Genomic DNA, 18797 nt, shown 5'->3' with positions numbered 1-18797 from the left:
ATTGGAGCACTATACACAATAACAAAGTTAAGGGGTCTAAGTGTCTGCTAACACATAAATAGTAAAGAAGATGTGACTCAGACTGCTGCTTCTCTTCAAAATGGGAATTTGTAGCAATATAGAAAGAATTGAAAATTTGAGGAACATCATGCAAAGTAAAGTACTCCAAGCCCAGAAAGACAAACGTGTTTCACTGACAAGCGGATTGTAAAGGAATTGACCTCCTGGCAGCATAGTACACATTGTCAGGGCAGTTGGGAGGTAGGAGACACAGATGGGTGAAAAGTATAACGTCTTTAAACAGCACAAGTAGGATTTTATTCCTTTGAGATAAACTGCACAACACATTCAATCTAGATATTAGTACACATTTCAAAGTTTCTTAGAATACATTTCTAATGTGTTACTGTAAATTGATGTATAATTGTAGTGATGGACATCACCTATTTAGCCTGATATAATTATTTCACAAATTTTTTCATGAATCGTACGAGTTTCATACCTTAAATGTATTGGTATAGATTGTCAATCTACAATTATAATATTTAAAATGTCAGGTAAAAAGTAGATGTGGCATATATGGTTAAATATAGCCAGGGCCATAAAGTTCCCTTCCTAAATTCTTGGTTTTGTTGATCAACACATATGAAAGTAAGCAAGATGGGAATTGAGGACAATTTAGTGGAGACGGAGATGGAGAATGCGCTGAGCACCAGGGAATGTGTGTGTGGGAATGGAAGAATGGAGAGAGAGAGAAAGTTGTGCATTTAGTAGAGTGGAGCAGTGGAAGCAAAACTGGCTCATTAGGAGAGGAGGAGAATCCCTGGTCCTCTGGTCTATGGTTGTTCATATGGAGTACAGGCCTTCTGGGCTACGGTTGCTCTTATGGTGCACAGGTCCTCTGGGCTATGGTCTGTCACATGATGCTCAGGTCCTTTGCTCTTGTTTGGTCATCAAAGGCAGGGCCACAGTTGTGACCTCACAGGCCTAGAACTTGTCTTGTAGCCCAGACTGGCCTCAGTCTGCAGCAGTCCTCATGCCTCTACCTCCCAACTTTCACGAGTTTGGAGATCTTGCTCCCTGCTCTTCTCACAGTCTTACCCATTCTTAGCTTGTTTTTTTCTTTCCTTTTTTTTTCTTTTGAAATGTGGCCTTTCCTAGACTGTTAAGTGGAATTTTTCTTTGAGGTAGGAGGAAACTTGTCTCTAATAGGTTCACCCTCATCTGATCTGATATCTAACCACCACCACATACCTAGATAAAGAGTCACTGACCTCTGACTTTAGTTGAAAAGGTGTAGCAGGCTGTTAGGCCCAGTCATGCCATCTGTCTTAGAGGAACCTGATGTGTGTCCAGGAAACACATAACTGCAGAGGGCCTTTTGCTCCCCCTCCTCCTGCTTATCATCTCCTACCACATGATCACCAATTATTTCTTCATAAATAAGCATGATTGAATTCCTTTTCCGAGCTCTTTGGAAACCATGCAGAAAGTTGGTTGGTCTGTTTTAGGGGTAATCATTGGGGCTCTAAAGATGGTTCTACAGTTGATGTCTGTAGTTAGCTGTTGAGTGGGGATTCCCCACCGTTTCACGTTTTCATTCTTACTCTTCTGTAAAATCAAAGTGGTCCACTGAATATGAAAATTCCTTGGAGTATTATTCATCTTTTTGTTTCTTTCTTTATACATTGGGAATGATGCTTATGAATTTTGTTAGTTAAAATAAAATGATGAATTGGGCTGCCAAGTAACTACCACAGAATCAGTGGGTTTAAAATCAAATGTGTCTCTGCACTGCAGTGTGAGAGCCTGAGGGGAGGATTCTCTCCTAGCTCTTCCTGTCTGGCCACCTTCTCTCAGACGTCTTGTATCAGACCCTGCAATGCTGTTTCTTCCCATGATGAGGACACAGATGGCATTATGGGGTTCCACTCTCAGCATTTTATCTGTAACCAATTAATTCCTAAATTATATACTCTAGAATGATTACATTATAGGTCATTATCAAATTCTTGGATTTTAGAGGACCTACTTCGATGAACAGACACTGCTGTGGAGACAGAGAGAAAATAACTCATGGGACTCGTGCTTTCTGACCTTTTAAACCAGAACAGTTCTAAATACTTATTGTATTTTTAAGTGTATGAGTGTTTGCCTACGTGTATGTCTGTGTAAACGGAGTGTGCCCTGAGACCTGTGGCTATCAGAAATATGCACTGGTTCCTAGTTTTGGTTATTATTGTTCTTAATAAACAAATGACCGAAAGGCAAGCTGGAAAGGAAAGGGTTTGTTCAGCTTGTATTTCCAAATTGTAATCCATCATTGAAGGAAGTCAGGACAGGAGTAACTCCAAGTAGGCAGGATCTACAGAGACCACGATGGGTCCTGCTTCCTGACTTGCTCCCAATAGCTTGCTTAACTTTTTTTCTTTTATAACCTAAGACCACCAGCTTAAGAATGTAGCCTCCACAATGGGCTGGGACCTCTCTGATCCATCAGTAATTAAGAAAATGACTTGACTGAATCTTATGGAGGTGTTTTCTCAAATGAGGTTCCTTCTTTTAGATAACCCTAGCTTAGGTCACGTTGACATAAAACTCACTGGCACGGAATCCCCTTGAACTCAAGTCACAGATGACTGTGATCCACCATGTGAGTGCTGCCAACCAAACCCGGGTCCTTTGCAAAGCAACAAATACTCTTTACTGCTGATCTATCTCTCCAGTACTGTTTTCTTTTTCAAAGAACAGATCTGTGTAACATTATTTATTCTACAGAACAAGGTGTATTGGAAAGAAGCCATCCTAATGTTGAATTTACTGTTGCTTTGCCTTCATTCTCTCCTGGCAGAGCCGGCCTGCTCTTCTTGCTCACAGTCTTCCAGTGTTTTATAAGTGTGATTGCGGGAGAGGTTCTCATGATTGACAGGGATCGTTTTCCGTGAGTAACCCCTGCTCCAGAAGCAGGCATCAGGGGTGGGTGCTCAAACTAATTACATTCATAGTTGGGCGTAAAATGTTATGCCATGAATTACCAGTAATTCCCCTTTTCCTTAATTACTTAGTTGAAAATAAACAAACTATGAAATTATGTTTTTATCATGTGGTACCATGAATTTTGAAGTATGTAAAGAGTTTTGTAGTATTAATTGAAAAATGGATGGAATATCAAGAGCAGAGGTTTTTGCTGCTCAGAGAAAGTCTCAAAATTAGGGTGAGACCACTAGATCCCAGTGCTACAGACACACAGCTTAGGGGGCTGAATATGACAGGAAATTCACCCACCCTCTCCCAAAGAAAGCTGTCAGGGGTTTCACAGAGCTTGGGTGCAGTGGGCTCAGCAGCACTGGAGCTGGAGACGGACAGCTGCACAGGAATCAGGGTCCTCTTGATGCAGGGCTGGGAAGAACAGACAGCAGCCCAATATAAAAGAGCTGTTTATCTCCTGTGTTTTCCAAACATGCAAGAACCTTTTCCTGGTAGTTCGTACTTAGGATTCCCTGCTCTCAAAGACTTCCAAGATTTGCCTCCAAGTACATGCCAAGGAGAGAAGTCTTCAGAGAGGAGCTGAGGGCCTCACTTAGTTGGTAGAGCGCTGGCTCTGTGTGCAGGAAGCCCTGTGTTAGAGTCACAGTACCATAAACCCTGAGCAGGGCTGTATTTCTGTTATCCCAGAATTTGGCTATCAGGTTAGAGGCCGGAAGTTGCTCAGTCTTGGCTATGTATGGATCTTAAAGCCAGCCTGGCCTGGTGATTCTATATCAAAAACAAAACAAAACCAAAACCAGAGATGCACTGAAGACACTGGGAAGGGAAGAGCTTGAGATTTGGAGGGCAAGGCAGGGAGAAGGAGAGGGCTAGGTTTGCCATATGATCAAGATTCACAGTTGTAAAGAGAGATTATTGAAGGATGCATCTGTCCTAAAGTGAGAGAAGGATGTAGTGTCCTGAAGCTGCACTGTGAGCTCAGAGTAACAGTGTCACCTTCTTCATAAGAACTGGAAGGAGAGAAGTCTCCATGACCACTGTCTGAGGTGAGGTATGAATGAGCTGCTCCTCGGGGAGCCAGCTTCAGAGGGGCAGAAACTCTGGGGAGACTGGGCACATTGGGCTGTTTTCCTGAAGGAGCTGTTATGTGCTCAGAGTGCACAAAAGAGGGGAGAGTTCTTTGGTGGGGACAATCATAGTGAGAATGTCATGAGGCTGTTGACCTAGAGTGGCTGGTCCCTAAGATTGGGACATGTGTGGGAGTCAGCATGGAGTATAGAGGACACTGTCCTATTAGGCATTCTGTGGTAGCAGAAGTCACTGTGGTCAGCATCTCCCCTGTGCTTTCTGGACTAATTTAAGGATGTATAATGTGATCTTTGTCTCTGCAGACATGAGTATACCAGTGGATACTACAGAGTGTCATCGTATTTCCTTGGGAAATTGCTGGGTGATCTGGTACCCAGGAGGTTATTGCCAAGTATTATATTTACTGTTATAGTATTCATCATAGTAGGTAAGTGACAAAGCAAGAGAATGCGTCTTCACTCTTGGGGGAGCGTGCTTTGGTTTGTACAGCTGCGGCGAGTCTAAAGTAGGAGAGCATGAGTAGAAAAGCTCCTCTCACTGTGTGCCATCAAATCAGGAGTTCAGGGTGAAGACAGTCTTCAAGACTTGCTCACAAAATAGTGTAATAACCATTTAAGAAACTATGTTTTACTAGAGATTCTGTGCATTGTAATGAATGTGGAAATAACGTACACATTTAAGACAGTGACAATGGAGCAAGATCAATTATTAGGTACCTCTGCAAAAGTATTTTAAAAGATTTATTTTTCCTTCATTTGATTGTTTGCCGTGTGTGTGTGTGTGTGTGTGTGTGTGTGTGTGTGTGTGTGTGTGTGTACGAAGTTGATCCAGTGCCTTGGGAGGCAAGAGAAGGACATCAGATCCCCTGGAACTGGAGTTACAGAATGGGAACTGCTGTGTAGGTGCTGGGATTGGAATCCAGGGCCTTGCAGTAATAGCACATGCTCTTAATCAGTGAGCCATCTCTCTACCACAGCTGTATATTTTTCCTATTTTTTGTATAAGTGTCTGTATATCTAATTATAATATAGAAAAGTGGATAACATCTCACACATATATATGTTGGAGGAGGGTGCTGCTTGTTGATTCCTGGATGCTTAGCTCCAAAATAATCACACAGAAACTGTATTAATTAAATAACTGCTTGGCCCATTAGCTCTAGCATATTATTGGCTCACTCTTACATATTAATTTAACCCATTTCTGTTAATGTGTATATCACCACAAGGTCGTAGCGTACCAGCAAATTTTTGGCACATCTGTCTCTGCCGGCAGCTCCATGGCGTCTCTCTGATTCTGACTTATTTCTCCCAGCATTCATTTTAGTTTTCTTCACCTAGCTCTGTTCTTCTGCCCTATCACAGCCCAAGACAGTTTCTTTATTCATTAACCAATAAAAACGACACATAGACAGAAGGACCCCCACAAACCACATGTATATGTGAAAAAGCACTAAAATGTATAAAATGTCTTATGCTAAGGTTTATTGACAATATATAATATAAAAAGGTATTTTAAATATGTGCACAGTGGATTAATCGTTCAGAATTTACACTTTTCACTCCCTCCACACACACTCATAAAGACACACAGACATGCACACTCATTCACACATGCACATATATGCACATACACTCTCTCACACACATAGACTTTCAAAAATAAGCGCTGATAACGATTAGACATTTTTTATAAGAGATTTATTATTCAGAACCAGTCATCAGGCTGTGGGACGGTTATAGGAAATGTGCTTATCTTGCAAATCAGACAACCTGAATTTGATCCTCAAAATTCACAGTGACCGAGAGAATCACTCCAGAAAGGTGTCCTTCAACTCCACATGTACAGCACGGCACATGCACACCATGGCACATGCACACCACGGCACACGCACACTATGGCACATATACGGGGTGTCTCTGCAGACCCCGCTGACGAATTAGGCCAGCCACATGCAACTGGCTCTGGCTGAGGAGGGGAAGTGTGTTGCTTGCCAGCCAGCCCCTGGGGTCTGGGAGACAATCAGATGCAGCCAGGAGTCGAGTCAAGTAGGAACTCATTTATTGTCTTACTACATGCAACTTATAAAGCAAAATGTCACAAATCCCAGAAGAAGTGGAGGGAAATTAGCCAATCCCATCAGCAGTCATATCTGCATCGGCTGAGGCTCCCATAGTCCCTAATGGGGATAACGAGGGCATCGGGCACTTTATGTCTCCTTACCCCATCTCTAACCAAACATCTTCTTAAAATAAGTCAGATCTCCTCCTCCCTTGCTCCTCTTCAGTGCCATCTTGGCTGGGAGTATTCTTCATGGACTTTGCAACATCAATGTTTTTGAATTTTGTGCCCCTTTCTAACAGTTACGCTTTTGGCATAGCTCTTATGCTTTTGGCGCCAAGTGCACCTTTTTCTAAATGTCACTATTTTGTGCTAACTTGGCCACTCCAGCCTGCTATATGCTCATACTCGATTCAGCCCACACACATGCACACCGCGGCATATGAACACCACGGCACATGCACACCACAGCACATTCACACCACGGCACATGCACACCATGGCACATTTACACCATGGCATATACACACCACGGCATATGCACACCACGAAACATGCACACAATGGCACATGCACACCATGGCAACCATACCTACAAATTCATTTTTCATACCATGATAGTAATAACATTAACTTTGTAAACAAAATTAGGCATGAAACCCAGTTCCCCAAATTCTAACTGTGTCTTGTGACTATTATAAAACACACAATTGTGTGTGACTCAGCATTAGCTCCATAAAGATTACAAATCAGCTTGTGGAACCCATCTCCTTTCTCCATAGCAGTTACCTGGTGATTTCCTATGGAAAAGTAAAGCTGCAGGCACCCTCCTATCCTCCAGATATTAAAACCACTGCATGGTTGTTTAACCCTTGCCTCAGTTAGGTTTTTAGTGCTTTGACAAACATCATGACCAGAATCAACTTGTCGAGGAAAGGGATTATTTCATCTTACAGTTCAATGTCCTTTAAGAAGGGAAGTCAGGGCAGAAACTCAGGGCAGGAACCTAGGGGCAGGGAGTGAAACAGAGTTCACGGAGGAGTGCTGCTTACTGGGTCCTAATGGCTTCCCCAGCCTGCCTTCTTATAGAACCCAGGCCCTCCTGCCCAGGGATGGCATCATCCACAGTTGTCTAAGTCCTACCATATAAATCATTCATCAAGAAAATATCCCTACAGGCTTGCCTACCTGCCAATCTAATGGAAGCATTTTCTTAGTGAGGTTTCCTCTTCCCAAAGAACCCTAGGTTCCTGCACTGTGTTAAATTTACGAAAAACCAACTGACACAACCCTGATCTCAATTTTATTACTAATGCCGTTATAATAAACACGGAGGAAAATGGACATGAACATGTTCTATTGCTGATTCTCCTGTGAAAAATGCAATAAAATTTGGGTCACTTCTGTAGTCTGTACTTTTCCATGTCAGGATCCCATACATTGCTCATAATCTTAGTAGAGGAGAACATGTGTTATATGTAAAGATATTTTGTGACAAGAATAAAAATAAAGTGATATGATGAGGTTGGAGAGAGGCTCATTGGTTAAGAGCACATGCTGCTCCTCCAAAGTCCCCAAATTTTGTTTCCAGCATCCACATGATCAGGTCACAGTTAGAGACACAGAGAAGTTGGGTGACCATGAAACTGTTACTAAAATTGTTGATTAGTAAAGCATTGTTTGAAATATTTACAATTTTCTTGACATAGGTAGATGAACTGACCATACTTTTTTTTATTCAAAGGAGTTGACACAGATGTGAAGAGTTTCTTCATGATGATATTTACCATCATGATGTTGACTTGTTCTGCCAGTTCCCTGCTGCTGTCTCCAGGGGCAGGGCAGATTGCAAAGGGTGTACCAACAACCTTCCTTGCGACCATCTACTTTGTGGCCACGCTGGTGAGTGTGAATTGTGTTTTTCTGAGAGGAAGAATTTCCTTATGTTCTTTCTTGCACATGTAACCTGCTTGACTCATCAGGACTTTGGATAGAGGCCTTATGCTCAACCTTATTACGGTCTGTAGGAGAGAAGGAACTGCCTTTCCTCCTAGGCTTTATGGTTACTGCTCTGCTGTCAGTCCTATAAAGGGAGAAGCCATGGAGCCACCTGAGACAGACGTGTTGAAAGTTTGCTGGTAACCTCGTGTAGAACTTCATAGATTAATGGAGATAGGTTGAATTAATATGTAAAATTCTAGCTGTTAAGAAGTTAGAGCTAATAGGCCAAGCAGTGATTTAATTAATACAGTTTCTGTGTGATTATTTCAGTGCTGGGCAGCCAGGACAAACAAGCAGCCTCCCCCAACATGGTTGACATGCTGTTTCTTGTGAGCTTTTACCAGAAATTTCATGGAATCATATTACAAAAATGTAATAAAATAGAACTTCAAGAAATTGGTGTGATTGGCTGATTCCCCAACAACACAACAGATTGTTGCCTTTCCTTAATGCCAGTGTGAGAGACTTGCCTGCTCTTTTAATCATAGCAGAGGAGATTTTCTTATTCAGTAGTCTCTAATAGGAAAGCATAGTTCCTGATTGTTTTTTACTCTTTACTCTTTGCTTGTTTGGGCACCCACCACACAGCTCCCAAATAAATCACATTGAATCTTATTATTACTTATAAATGCCTAGCCTTAGCTTCACTTGTTTCTAGCCATTATTTTTTTACTTAAGTTATCCAATCTACCTTTTGCCTCTGGGCTTTTTCCTTTTCTCTTTTTATTTATTTTTATTAAAAACTTATTTTACATACCTATTCCAGTTTCCACTCCCTTCCCTCCTCCAGCCCCTCCTACCTTCCCCCAACTCCACCTTCATCCACTCCTTAGAGAGGGTAAGAATTCCCACGGGGAGTCAACAAAGACTGGTACATCACTTTGAGGCAGGACCAGGTTGTTCCCCTATATATAGGATGAGGAAGGTATTCCTCCAAAAAGAATGGGCTCCAAAATGTCAGATCAAGCACTAGGTTCAAATCCTGGTACCACTGACAATGGTCCCACAGACTGTCCAAACCACACAACTGTCACCCACATTCTGAGATCCTCGTTTGGTCCTATGCAGGTTCCCCAGCTGTCAATTAGGGATCAGTGAGCTCCCATTTGCTCAGGTCAGCTGTTTCTGTGGGTTTCCCTACCCTTTCTCACTTCTGTGTATCTTACTCTCACCTTACTCCATGACTGGCAGTGTGAATCGGTGGCTGTGTAGCTGGGTGGCTGACCCCTAGCATCCTCCTCTTCTCCTTTTCTTGTTCCTCCATCCTCTCTGATTTCTCCTCCCAGTTATTCTCTCTGCCTGCCAGCCCTGCCTATCCTTTCCTGCCACATTTTTGGCAGTTCAGCTCTTTATTAGACCAATCAGGTGTGTAGACAGGCAAAGTATTTCAACTTGGCAAAGTTAATCAAATGCAATATAAAAAGAATGTGTCAAATCTTTGCATTAGTAACAAATGTTCCAGAGCATAAACATGTGTAATACATCTTAAAATAATATTCTACAAGATTGATCAATGTAATTGTTCAGCAGTAGAAGTCTAACTCAGGGCTCACTTGTTTTCTGAAAAGTGTTAGGAATAGTGGAAGATTCCAGACTCCTCATCACTCTCTAGTATTAGCACACTACTAATCAAATTTCTGTAATTGGCTGTCCAATCTTAGTCTTTTATGAACATGGATTACTCATGGTGGTGTCATTGGAGAGACTGTGGGACCATTGAGAGGTGGAGAATTGGTGGGGAAAGTCTGTTGCAGGAAGGGAGAGTATTTGGGTGTTTATAGTCCTGTCCCCCTTCCTCTTTCCTCTCTGCTTTATACTGTCGCATGAAGAAATGAGCACTCAGCTTCCTCTCTGAACTCCTTGCCTGCTGCCTGCTGCCTGCTGCCTGCTGCCTGCTGCCTGCTGCCTGCTGCCTGCTGCCTGCTGCCTGCTGCCTGCTGCCTGCTGCCTGCTGCTATGCCTCCTTGCCAAATGGCCTCGTATCACTCTGGAAAGTCAAGGCCATGTATCTCTCTCTTCTACAAGTGGCCTTGATCATGGTGTTGTATCTCAGCAACAGGGAAGTAACTGCTACATTTCCTGTTGCTCTTGCTGTTCTCCCCTCCCCATCTCATTCTTAGTTTGGATTTTGTAAACCACTGGGTCTACTTAGCTGTGCCCATACGTGCCTGTGTGAATGGCCATCTACTGGCACATGGGTAAGCTCTCAGGGGCCACATCCTTAAAGAAAACTGGCTCTCCCTTTCCCAGCAGTCATCACTGCCAATAGCTCCTCAGGTAAGGGAAGGAGTTCATGGCCTCCTCTCCTCCTCCATGCAGTATTTGTCTGTGTTAATCTTGTACAGGTGATGTCCATGCTGCCACAACTGCTCTGCGTTCACATGTGTCACTGTCCTTTTGTGACAGAAAACACTGTCTTGTTGTAGTTGTCCACTGCCTCTGGCTCTTACAGTCTCTCTAGCCTCTCTATCATCATGATCATTGATCCTTGGGAGGAGAGTGTGATATCCAGATGTCCCATTCAGTCCTGGATCCTCTGACATCTCTCTTCTTTGTATATTGACCAGTGGTGGGTCTGTCTTAATCACTGTCTCCTGAAAAAGGAAGCTTCTCTGAAGAAGGTCTGAGATGTACTAAACTGTGGGTGTCACAGCAACTCATTAGAAGTCTGTGTAATACCATATTCATTTAGAAGATTAACAGTAGATTTTCCCCTGGCACCTATGACCACACTAGACACTCCATCAAACAGGATTTCCATCTCATAGAGCAGGCCATAAATACAAACAGAAACTGAATGGTTGGTTAGTAGTCTGTCTGGTGTTTCTCATGTGTTTCTTTATCCCAAGAAAATGAAAAGCAGAAAAAACCCAGGTGGGATCACCACTGTCCCTGAGCATAATCGCAACCTCACCACGAGCCTCCTGAAATCCCTACCCTATATGTCAGCATTCCTAGCTCACTACCCATAGTGACAGCACCCAGTCAAATGGAAGTCACTACATATAAGAGACAAAGAGAAACTGATGGAAAATTATGCCGCATCATGTAAATGATTGGACTCAGAGTACTCTGCAAAGCATGCTTGACTAGACTGTAGATTACTTTTTGTAAAGGAAGCCTTGGCATTCTGGTTCTTAGACCTAAAACCCTCTACCTTCTTTGGGTACTCTTATTGGGGTACAATGATGGTGTTTTCATTTGTGTCATTGTTGGGGTGCCGGACTCTCAGAGTGTGTTACAGTAGACAAACATGACTCTTGTGGACAAGATTATCTATAGAGATTGGCTCTGCTGCCATCCCAGAGCATGGACCCCAAAACATAGCGGAAACAGCAAGACGTAGGAACCATTTCCATGAGCTCTGCCCATTGTTGATTCTGGTTATCCTACCTCAAAATATAGAAGGGAAACCCAATCACCTTGAAGCCCAGAATTGCCTGAGCATTGTTACAGAAGATTTAAAAATGAAATGCAATTCTACAGTGATTCCAGTGTGTAGGGTGGAGGGTTAACGATGACAGAATGTGTCCACATACATAAGATGCATAAACCTGTGTGACCCCTCCCCTTTTCCCTTATGTGTGATTCCATATTTATGGGGGAGGATACGGGTGCACAGCAGCGTAAGTTTTTCTGGGATAATATGTGGGGGAATTTCAAAAGGAATACATCAGATATTACAATATTAAACTGTCTCCTGGAAGTCTCCCTAAATTCTGTGAAGTAGACTGACCTTTGTTGGGTCAGGAATCCAGAGGAAATTCCACAAATACCAAAGAAATAAATAAACAACGTAAAAGAGAACTTTAGTATACAGTGGTAGGAGTGTACCATCTCCGCAGATGGGTAGAGCCTTCTCCCTTCCCCATGCTGATGCTGGTGTGATGAATACTATCTTAGAGTCACTCAGAACTACACATTTGTTTAAAATTAAAGTCATTCTCAGAAGGACTGCAAACCTGTCCTCATGTGAATGTTACCTATCTCCTATCTTAGGGAGTCCACAGGCCTTCCCACCAGGAAATGAAGTCATTTTCACATCAATTTTGTTGCAGGTCGCTCCTCCACTTGGCTTTCTCTTAGGTTGCAAAGTTTTCACCCAGACCACTTTGTTAAAATTTCCAGTTCATGGTTTCCTGCTTGAATCCAAATACTAATAAAAACCTGAAAAACAAAACATAAAGAAGTTAAAACAGACTTGGGAGGCCCCTTTCCTGTGTTGTTAACCAAGTGCACAATTGAGAAGGTGAAGAAGGTGGGACACATTACATCTAAGTGAGAGACTGCTGACATCATTGTCCAGAGGATATGGACAGTCTTAGTACAAAGAAAACCTTTAACATTGACATTTAAAAGTCTTGTTTGTTATTTTGAACACGATCATAACAACCTTTTAATGTAAGTAAAACAGCTTTAATAACAGTTTGTTTTGTTGAGTGCTTAGTCTTAACCTTACCTAAGGTAACAAAATAAAACAAAATCAAACAAAGAAAAAACAGAAAACTTTCTCTGTAGGACAAGTACTTGTGTCCCAAGTTGTCCCCTTTAGATCATCCAGGCAGTCTTTAAAAATAATTCTCAAAAGGAACCTAGCAATCCCTCATAACCTAAAGGGCAGGAGTTGGTAGAGTTACTCTCTTTTTACCTTTCCTAAATGTCTTATAAAACGGACGTAGAGACCTGAATACTTGGGTAAACTGTAGAGTGCATGTGCCCAAGGAGTGACAGCTACAGTGTGAGGCAGAACATCCCCAGGGTCAAGGATCCCTTTCCTTTGAGTGGGGCCCTGGTCCTACCCAAGCAAATGGCATGTTGTCCTCTTTAATAGGACACATGGGGTATTCAAGTTTGCTAGAGTCTATTGTTCTTGTTTCCAGATGTGCAGACAGGCCCACTGAGAGCCTCTAATTAACAGAAAGGATGAATTATTCCTCAAACAACAGGGGGATGGATTCTCTCTCCAATGGGTGCTGATTCCTCTGACAGTTTTATTGTTGATGTCTAGGATTGTTCCTCTAACCTAGGTCTTTTTTTATTTCCATGTGAAATTCAATATTTTTTTCTAATCTGTGAATTGCATTAAAATTCTGATGGGTATTACATTTAATCTGTTGACTGTTTTTGGTAGGATGGATAGTTTCATAATTTTTATCCTAGGAAATGAAATATAATCATGGGAGGTCTACCTCTCATATTTTTTCCTCTTTCTTTTTTTCAGTGTCTTAACCTTGTTATTGTACAAGTATTTGATTTGGTTAGATTTATTCCACGAGTCCCCTCCTTCCACTTTTTTGAGGTTTTTTTGATTGACACTGTTTCTCTCATTTCGTTCCTATTATATTTATAATTTGTACTTGGAAAAGTGCCTGACTTTTGTATGTTTGTCATGCTGTCTTATCACAGCCTTAGGAAAGGACCTAAGACAACTGGTTATTGTATAAAGTTGCTACATGTGACCTCAGAACTAGTTAAGAAGCCAACCGGTGTGTTTTCTGTATAACCATGTGGTCAGGTGCAGTCTGAATGCATGCACACACCGCCATTGTTTGCATATTCTAGTGTATCCAAGCCTGCATAGGGCAAGTCTTATGCGAACTTCACAGCCGTCCCTTGTTCATCCCAGGTCTTCATTCATAGCATCTGCATAAACTGGGTATTATAAAGGACCTAAAGGGGATTTCTAAATATGTACGATGGGTGCATTTAAAGTTTAAAGAATGTTCATGGATTGCATGCCATTTTAAAGATTATGTAATATTTGTAAGTTTGGGTCCTGCAAAGTGGGGTGACTTGTTATCTTTTAAAACCCGCATGGAGTCTTAGCTTTGCAAAGAAGGTCTAAGGGAACTTGAAGAGGTAGGATCTTGTCTAGAAATCTTAGTTCCTGTCCTGGTGCTAATTTGTGGTTTTGTTCTTCATAGTTTTGCTCAGGTCTGTCACTGTATTACATGAACTTCATGCAGGCCCTCTCATGGATTAAGTACTTGAGCATTCCACATTATGGATTTACAGTAAGTTGTCCTGTCTGTCACTGTACTTGGGTTCTCCTACTGTAGCAACTGAAATGATTCCAAACCAAGTCCTTTCCTCAGCTGTAATCTCTAGTTAGCCAGTTAGGGTGAGAAGAATCCCAGGGTAAAGGGGAAGGTAGATAATATGATGAAAAGCAAACAGTTGTGATTCTGCCCAATAAGGAAGTAAGGAAAGGATCAGGACTAAAATACATAGTTTATATCAGGAAAATAAAAGACAGAGAAACCATGGGATACCCTGAGCTATGATGGTTTGCTAAGCTTTGTCTGGAGGAAAGTGTGTCGTAATAGACTTTCCCATTCCAATAATCACAACTGGATTTGATGAAAACAAGCAAGATAATATTGTTACTATAAATCAGTAGTATTGTTTTAAATATAGTGTTTACAGGGTAACAGACTTGGAGAGAAGGAGGAGACTGGAGTAGCCTAGTTAGAGAGTCCACATCTTAGTAGTTGGGAAACCCCATCATTTCATTTCTAAACCTCCAAGTGTGGGGGAAGGGACTGCTTTGCTGAGCAGAATGAACTTGGTGAGAACATTTGTGTTTAAAAATATTTCTGAGAAAGATAAATATATTTAAAAATTACAGTCAATATTGAACTTAAAGTTATAGCTGTGTTTATTTTTTGGAAATTTATAAAAATATTAAACTATTTGCCTTTCCCTGTTTCTGTTTGTGTTGCAGGCTTTTCTGCACAGTGATCTCCTGGGACAAAATTTCTGTTCAGAAAACAAAACAGTAGAATTCATTACGTGTCAGAACTCTGTAATGTAAGCTTGAGTTTAGTGCCACAATGGGACACAGAATACTACTAGACTTAGAAGGAAAACCCTGCTTTAGGGATTAACTGTCCTCTGCCCATTCCCCAGAGTGAGTCATGGTAAACAATACATAGGTGGCTATGTTTTCATCCTGATGCTCCAAGGTGTAGATGATTTTCAGAGAGGGTTCTTTAGGGCCTTTTAAAAATGGTTTTGGTGTCTTGATTGTGGATTTGAGTTGTTTCAGAACCTTTGAGTTTGACATGGCTGCTCTGATAGTTTACAATGTCATACAGTTTCCACGTGTATAGACTATGGTACCTGTGAGCAGAGCCCGAGAATATCAGTAAAACAAAGATAAAAGTGAGTGAAGTTTGTCTGCCTGATTTCAGGGTATTTCCTCTGCCCCACGCTCTGGAAGACCTTAAGAAATCAAAGGGTGGTGCTCCTTTCTCTCTCTCTCTCTCTCTCTCTCTCTCTCTCTCTCTCTGTGTGTGTGTGTTGTGTTTGTGTGTGTGTGAAAGAGAGAGACTGTGTGTGACTGTGTGTATGTGCAAAATGTTGTATCAGAAGGCTTGTCCTGCAATGAAAAAAATATACATTTTACTATGTTGCAAGGAAATATCATTTTTGTCTAATGCCTTGAAAATACCTTGCTTTCTATAACTATTCTCATTAATTTGATATTGATATAAAATGAGAGAGGAATATGGTGATATGTTAAATCCTTCACAGTTGTTCAAAATAATAATGAATTTTTATTTGAATTACTGATAAGAAAACAAGTGTTGAGGATATATTTTTTCCCACATCTCCTTTTCCTGGTGTGGTCTTGTATCTTTCTAATAGAAATTCCTAATCAGTTTCTGGTCAAGAGGGCTTCGATGGGTAAAGTGAAAACAAGGAGAGCCATACACAGACCTCATATTCATAAAAGGATTTTCTTCACAAGAGGAAGGAGAAATCTGCCCTTTCCATGGATTTGGGAAATGTTAAATTCTTTGAGATACAAGGGAATGGAGACACACAGGAATGGAGACACAGAGATGGAGACACACAGAGGTGGAGACACACAGAGATGAAGACATACAGAGATAGAGATAAAGAGGGATGGAGACACTCAAGGATAGAAACACAGGGGTGGACACACACAGAGATGGAGACACACATAGGTGAAGAAACACAGGGATGGAGACACACAGAGACTGAGACATACAGTGATAGGGATACACAGCAGTATTGTAGTGTATCCAGAACTTTTACCAGCAGGTGCTTTTCTAAACTGTGTCTGGGTCCCTGCTTCCTGCTGTGCTGCAGCTGCTCCCCAGGCTCCTGGGGATGTTCCATAGATGAGCATCCATGGTTGTCACTGCTTTCTCCGTACATGAGCTGACAGCAGTTGACTGACCCCTCTCAGAAACTCTTTTTCTCCTCTGGTCCTCATTCTAGAAATTGACACTGCATTCTTTTGCCAGACTGTGTGCTGAGTCAGCAGAATTACACAAAGCCTTGGTCTCTTAGAGTGTTTATGTGTGTGATTAAGCTGAGGTTTTCTGCTTTGGGAGAAACAAGTCCTTCATCTGTGCCTTTGTCCTTTGAAGAGAGAACAGCAAGGTAGATTTAGAAATGAATGATACAGTTAAGTCTACAAAGTTGGATCTTAGTGTGACTCTCTGACCTCATCCACATTTACTAAGCCTACTTCCTCTGTGCTTTTAAATAGATGTGATAACTGTGCTTCTTCAGATGGTTTTTGAAATTAACAAAGGGTCCTCATTCAAGTAGTTTAGATTGACATAATATATAACAAAATTGCAAGTACATCTGTACTACTACCAACTAAATATAAAGATGATGTTTTGAATGATGTGCTGAAACTGAGCATTTAAAAGGAAGGAGCAGTGAATGTACTGAGTAAGCTTTGACGGTATTTTGTGTGTGTTGGGTTACAGATGCACTGGAGAAGAATACTTGGCAATCCAGGGCATTGACCTTTCATCGTGGGGCTTCTGGAAGAATCACGTGGCCTTAGGTTGTATAACAATTATCTACTTCTCAAGTAACTATGTGGAGTTATTAGTTTTTATGAAAATGAGACATTTTTTAAAACGGTATTGCACTTTCATTGAATTAATCTGGCCTTAAAAAAATTAAAACTTTACCAATGGGTGACCATATCTGAGGAGCAGTAGGTTACTCTTGAATTTCAGAAGTTTGGCCCATCAGAATTCAAGGCACTGATGGGTGGATCATGGATAGGCAAGGCCCTAAGGGCTTTGGCTCCAGAATGTCTCTTGTTACTGTCATGCCTTTACATTTTTGCTGCTGCCATTTTTCTCTGGTATTTGCCATGTTGTGAATGAGTGTGAAGGGATTCCCACTGTCTTTTATGTTTTGTGGTTATCTCATGGAAATACCATGAACTACAAGGAAGTTGTACCTGTAGATTATAATGAAGATGATTTCCTCATAAGCTGTATTGTGTAATTGAAGTAATGATTTTACAATAAATAGTGGTAGTTCAAATAAAATTTTGATGACTCTGAAATTTTATCAAATGTAGTAAGTGATTGATAGACGTTAGTTTAGTGCAAAAATTAATATAGGTAAACATAGGAAACAGTGTTGTCCACAGCCCTCATACAGCAGGGACTGGAGAGGATAGAAAAATAGGAACAAGGAATTGTCATAAAACTAAAAGTTAAGAGTTTCTCTTAGGAACCATATAGACTATTGCTTAGGTTAATAATTATGGAAAACATCTGAGTCCTGGGAGTTGTCTTAAATTTTTATTAATATTGGGAAATGTTCTCAGTTTTCAGTGTGTACCGTTCCTGAAAGAAAGCTGTAAATAATTGACTTCACGTAACTAGAAAACAAAGAATCTTATGGTTAATTATCATAATGGGACAGGACTCTAAAATATGAAAGGTGAACCTAGTAGTCTGTTTTTCAGACAGTTATAAAATCTCTTGCCTAGGTAAGTAGTTATGGCTGAAAGGCTCCTGGTCTATGAGAAGTCTAAAAGATAAATATTTATTTGTATGTGGGAGCTTGGGATAGTTTGCTTTTCACCTGTAATACATAGAATGTTTAATCATGTAAGGGAAATAGGAATCATGTTGTTTCTTACTTGGATTCATTGTAATCATTCAGTTAAAAATAAAATGTAACCACATTGTGATTTTTATATTGTTTGAAATATTCTGCTGGGGTGTATAAGTTGTAAGGAAAAAAATAGTGAGAATAAAGACAACAGGAAGTGGAGGAGAAGGTAATCATCAGGATGTAGTGAGAAGGTAGTCATCAGGAAGTAGTGAGAAGGAAGTCATCAGGAAGTGGAGGAGAAGGTAGTCATCAGGATGTAGAGGAGAAGGAAGTCATCAGGAAAGAGAAAGAAGGAAAACATCAGGGTAGAACAACAGAAAAGAAAAAATATAGAGTAGAACAAGCAACAGAAAGAAGAATAAAATGAAGAACTAAGTTTTGGTCCTTGTGTGCCCATTCTTCTGTTCAGTAGCTTGCATGCTTTGCATTTCCTCTTAGTTTCTCTGTCCTGCTGAAGGTTTTCCATTCATCAGCACCCTCGCTGAGATCCTGACATTTTAGAGATGTGCGTGTTTGTGTGTTTCCCTTCCTTGCTGTCCACAAAGAGATAAGTTTTGTCCCAATTGCTAGCCTCTGAGAATTCAGGTTTACTTCTCAGGTAGAAAAGTCTATGGGGTGATTAGTCCTCTGACTCTGGGGAGTTCCTTCAGTTCCTGAGCTGCTGAAGGCTGATGTTTACAGGAGCAAAACTTAATTTTTTTGTTGCTGTTGTTGTTCTGTAAATCCAGCCAAAAACCAGCAACTAGGAT

General features: G+C 41.1%; 1 protein-coding gene across 3 annotated transcripts in view; it reads left to right on the top strand.

Annotated features, from left to right (window-relative positions):
- LOC148121083 (ATP-binding cassette sub-family G member 3-like) overlaps positions 1-18124 on the top strand; it is a 113624-nt gene extending 95500 nt beyond the window's left edge. For all 3 annotated transcript variants that reach the window (XM_087908805.1, XM_087908803.1, XM_087908804.1), the window contains exons 11-16: positions 2852-2941; positions 4380-4504; positions 7883-8040; positions 14064-14153; positions 14864-14949; positions 16893-18124. In XM_087908805.1, the coding sequence (XP_087764931.1) occupies positions 2852-2941; positions 4380-4504; positions 7883-8040; positions 14064-14153; positions 14864-14949; positions 16893-17085 (742 nt within the window). In that variant the 3' untranslated portion in view covers positions 17086-18124. The remainder of the gene's footprint in view (positions 1-2851; positions 2942-4379; positions 4505-7882; positions 8041-14063; positions 14154-14863; positions 14950-16892) is intronic.
- Positions 18125-18797: the final 673 nt, after the last annotated feature.

This window comes from Myodes glareolus, chromosome 8 (genome assembly GCF_982192425.1).
Source record: "Myodes glareolus chromosome 8, mMyoGla1.1, whole genome shotgun sequence".
Classification (NCBI taxonomy): Eukaryota; Metazoa; Chordata; class Mammalia; order Rodentia; family Cricetidae; genus Myodes; species Myodes glareolus.
Note: the sequence above shows the minus strand (reverse complement) of the source record. Positions and strands in the feature narration are given on the sequence as shown.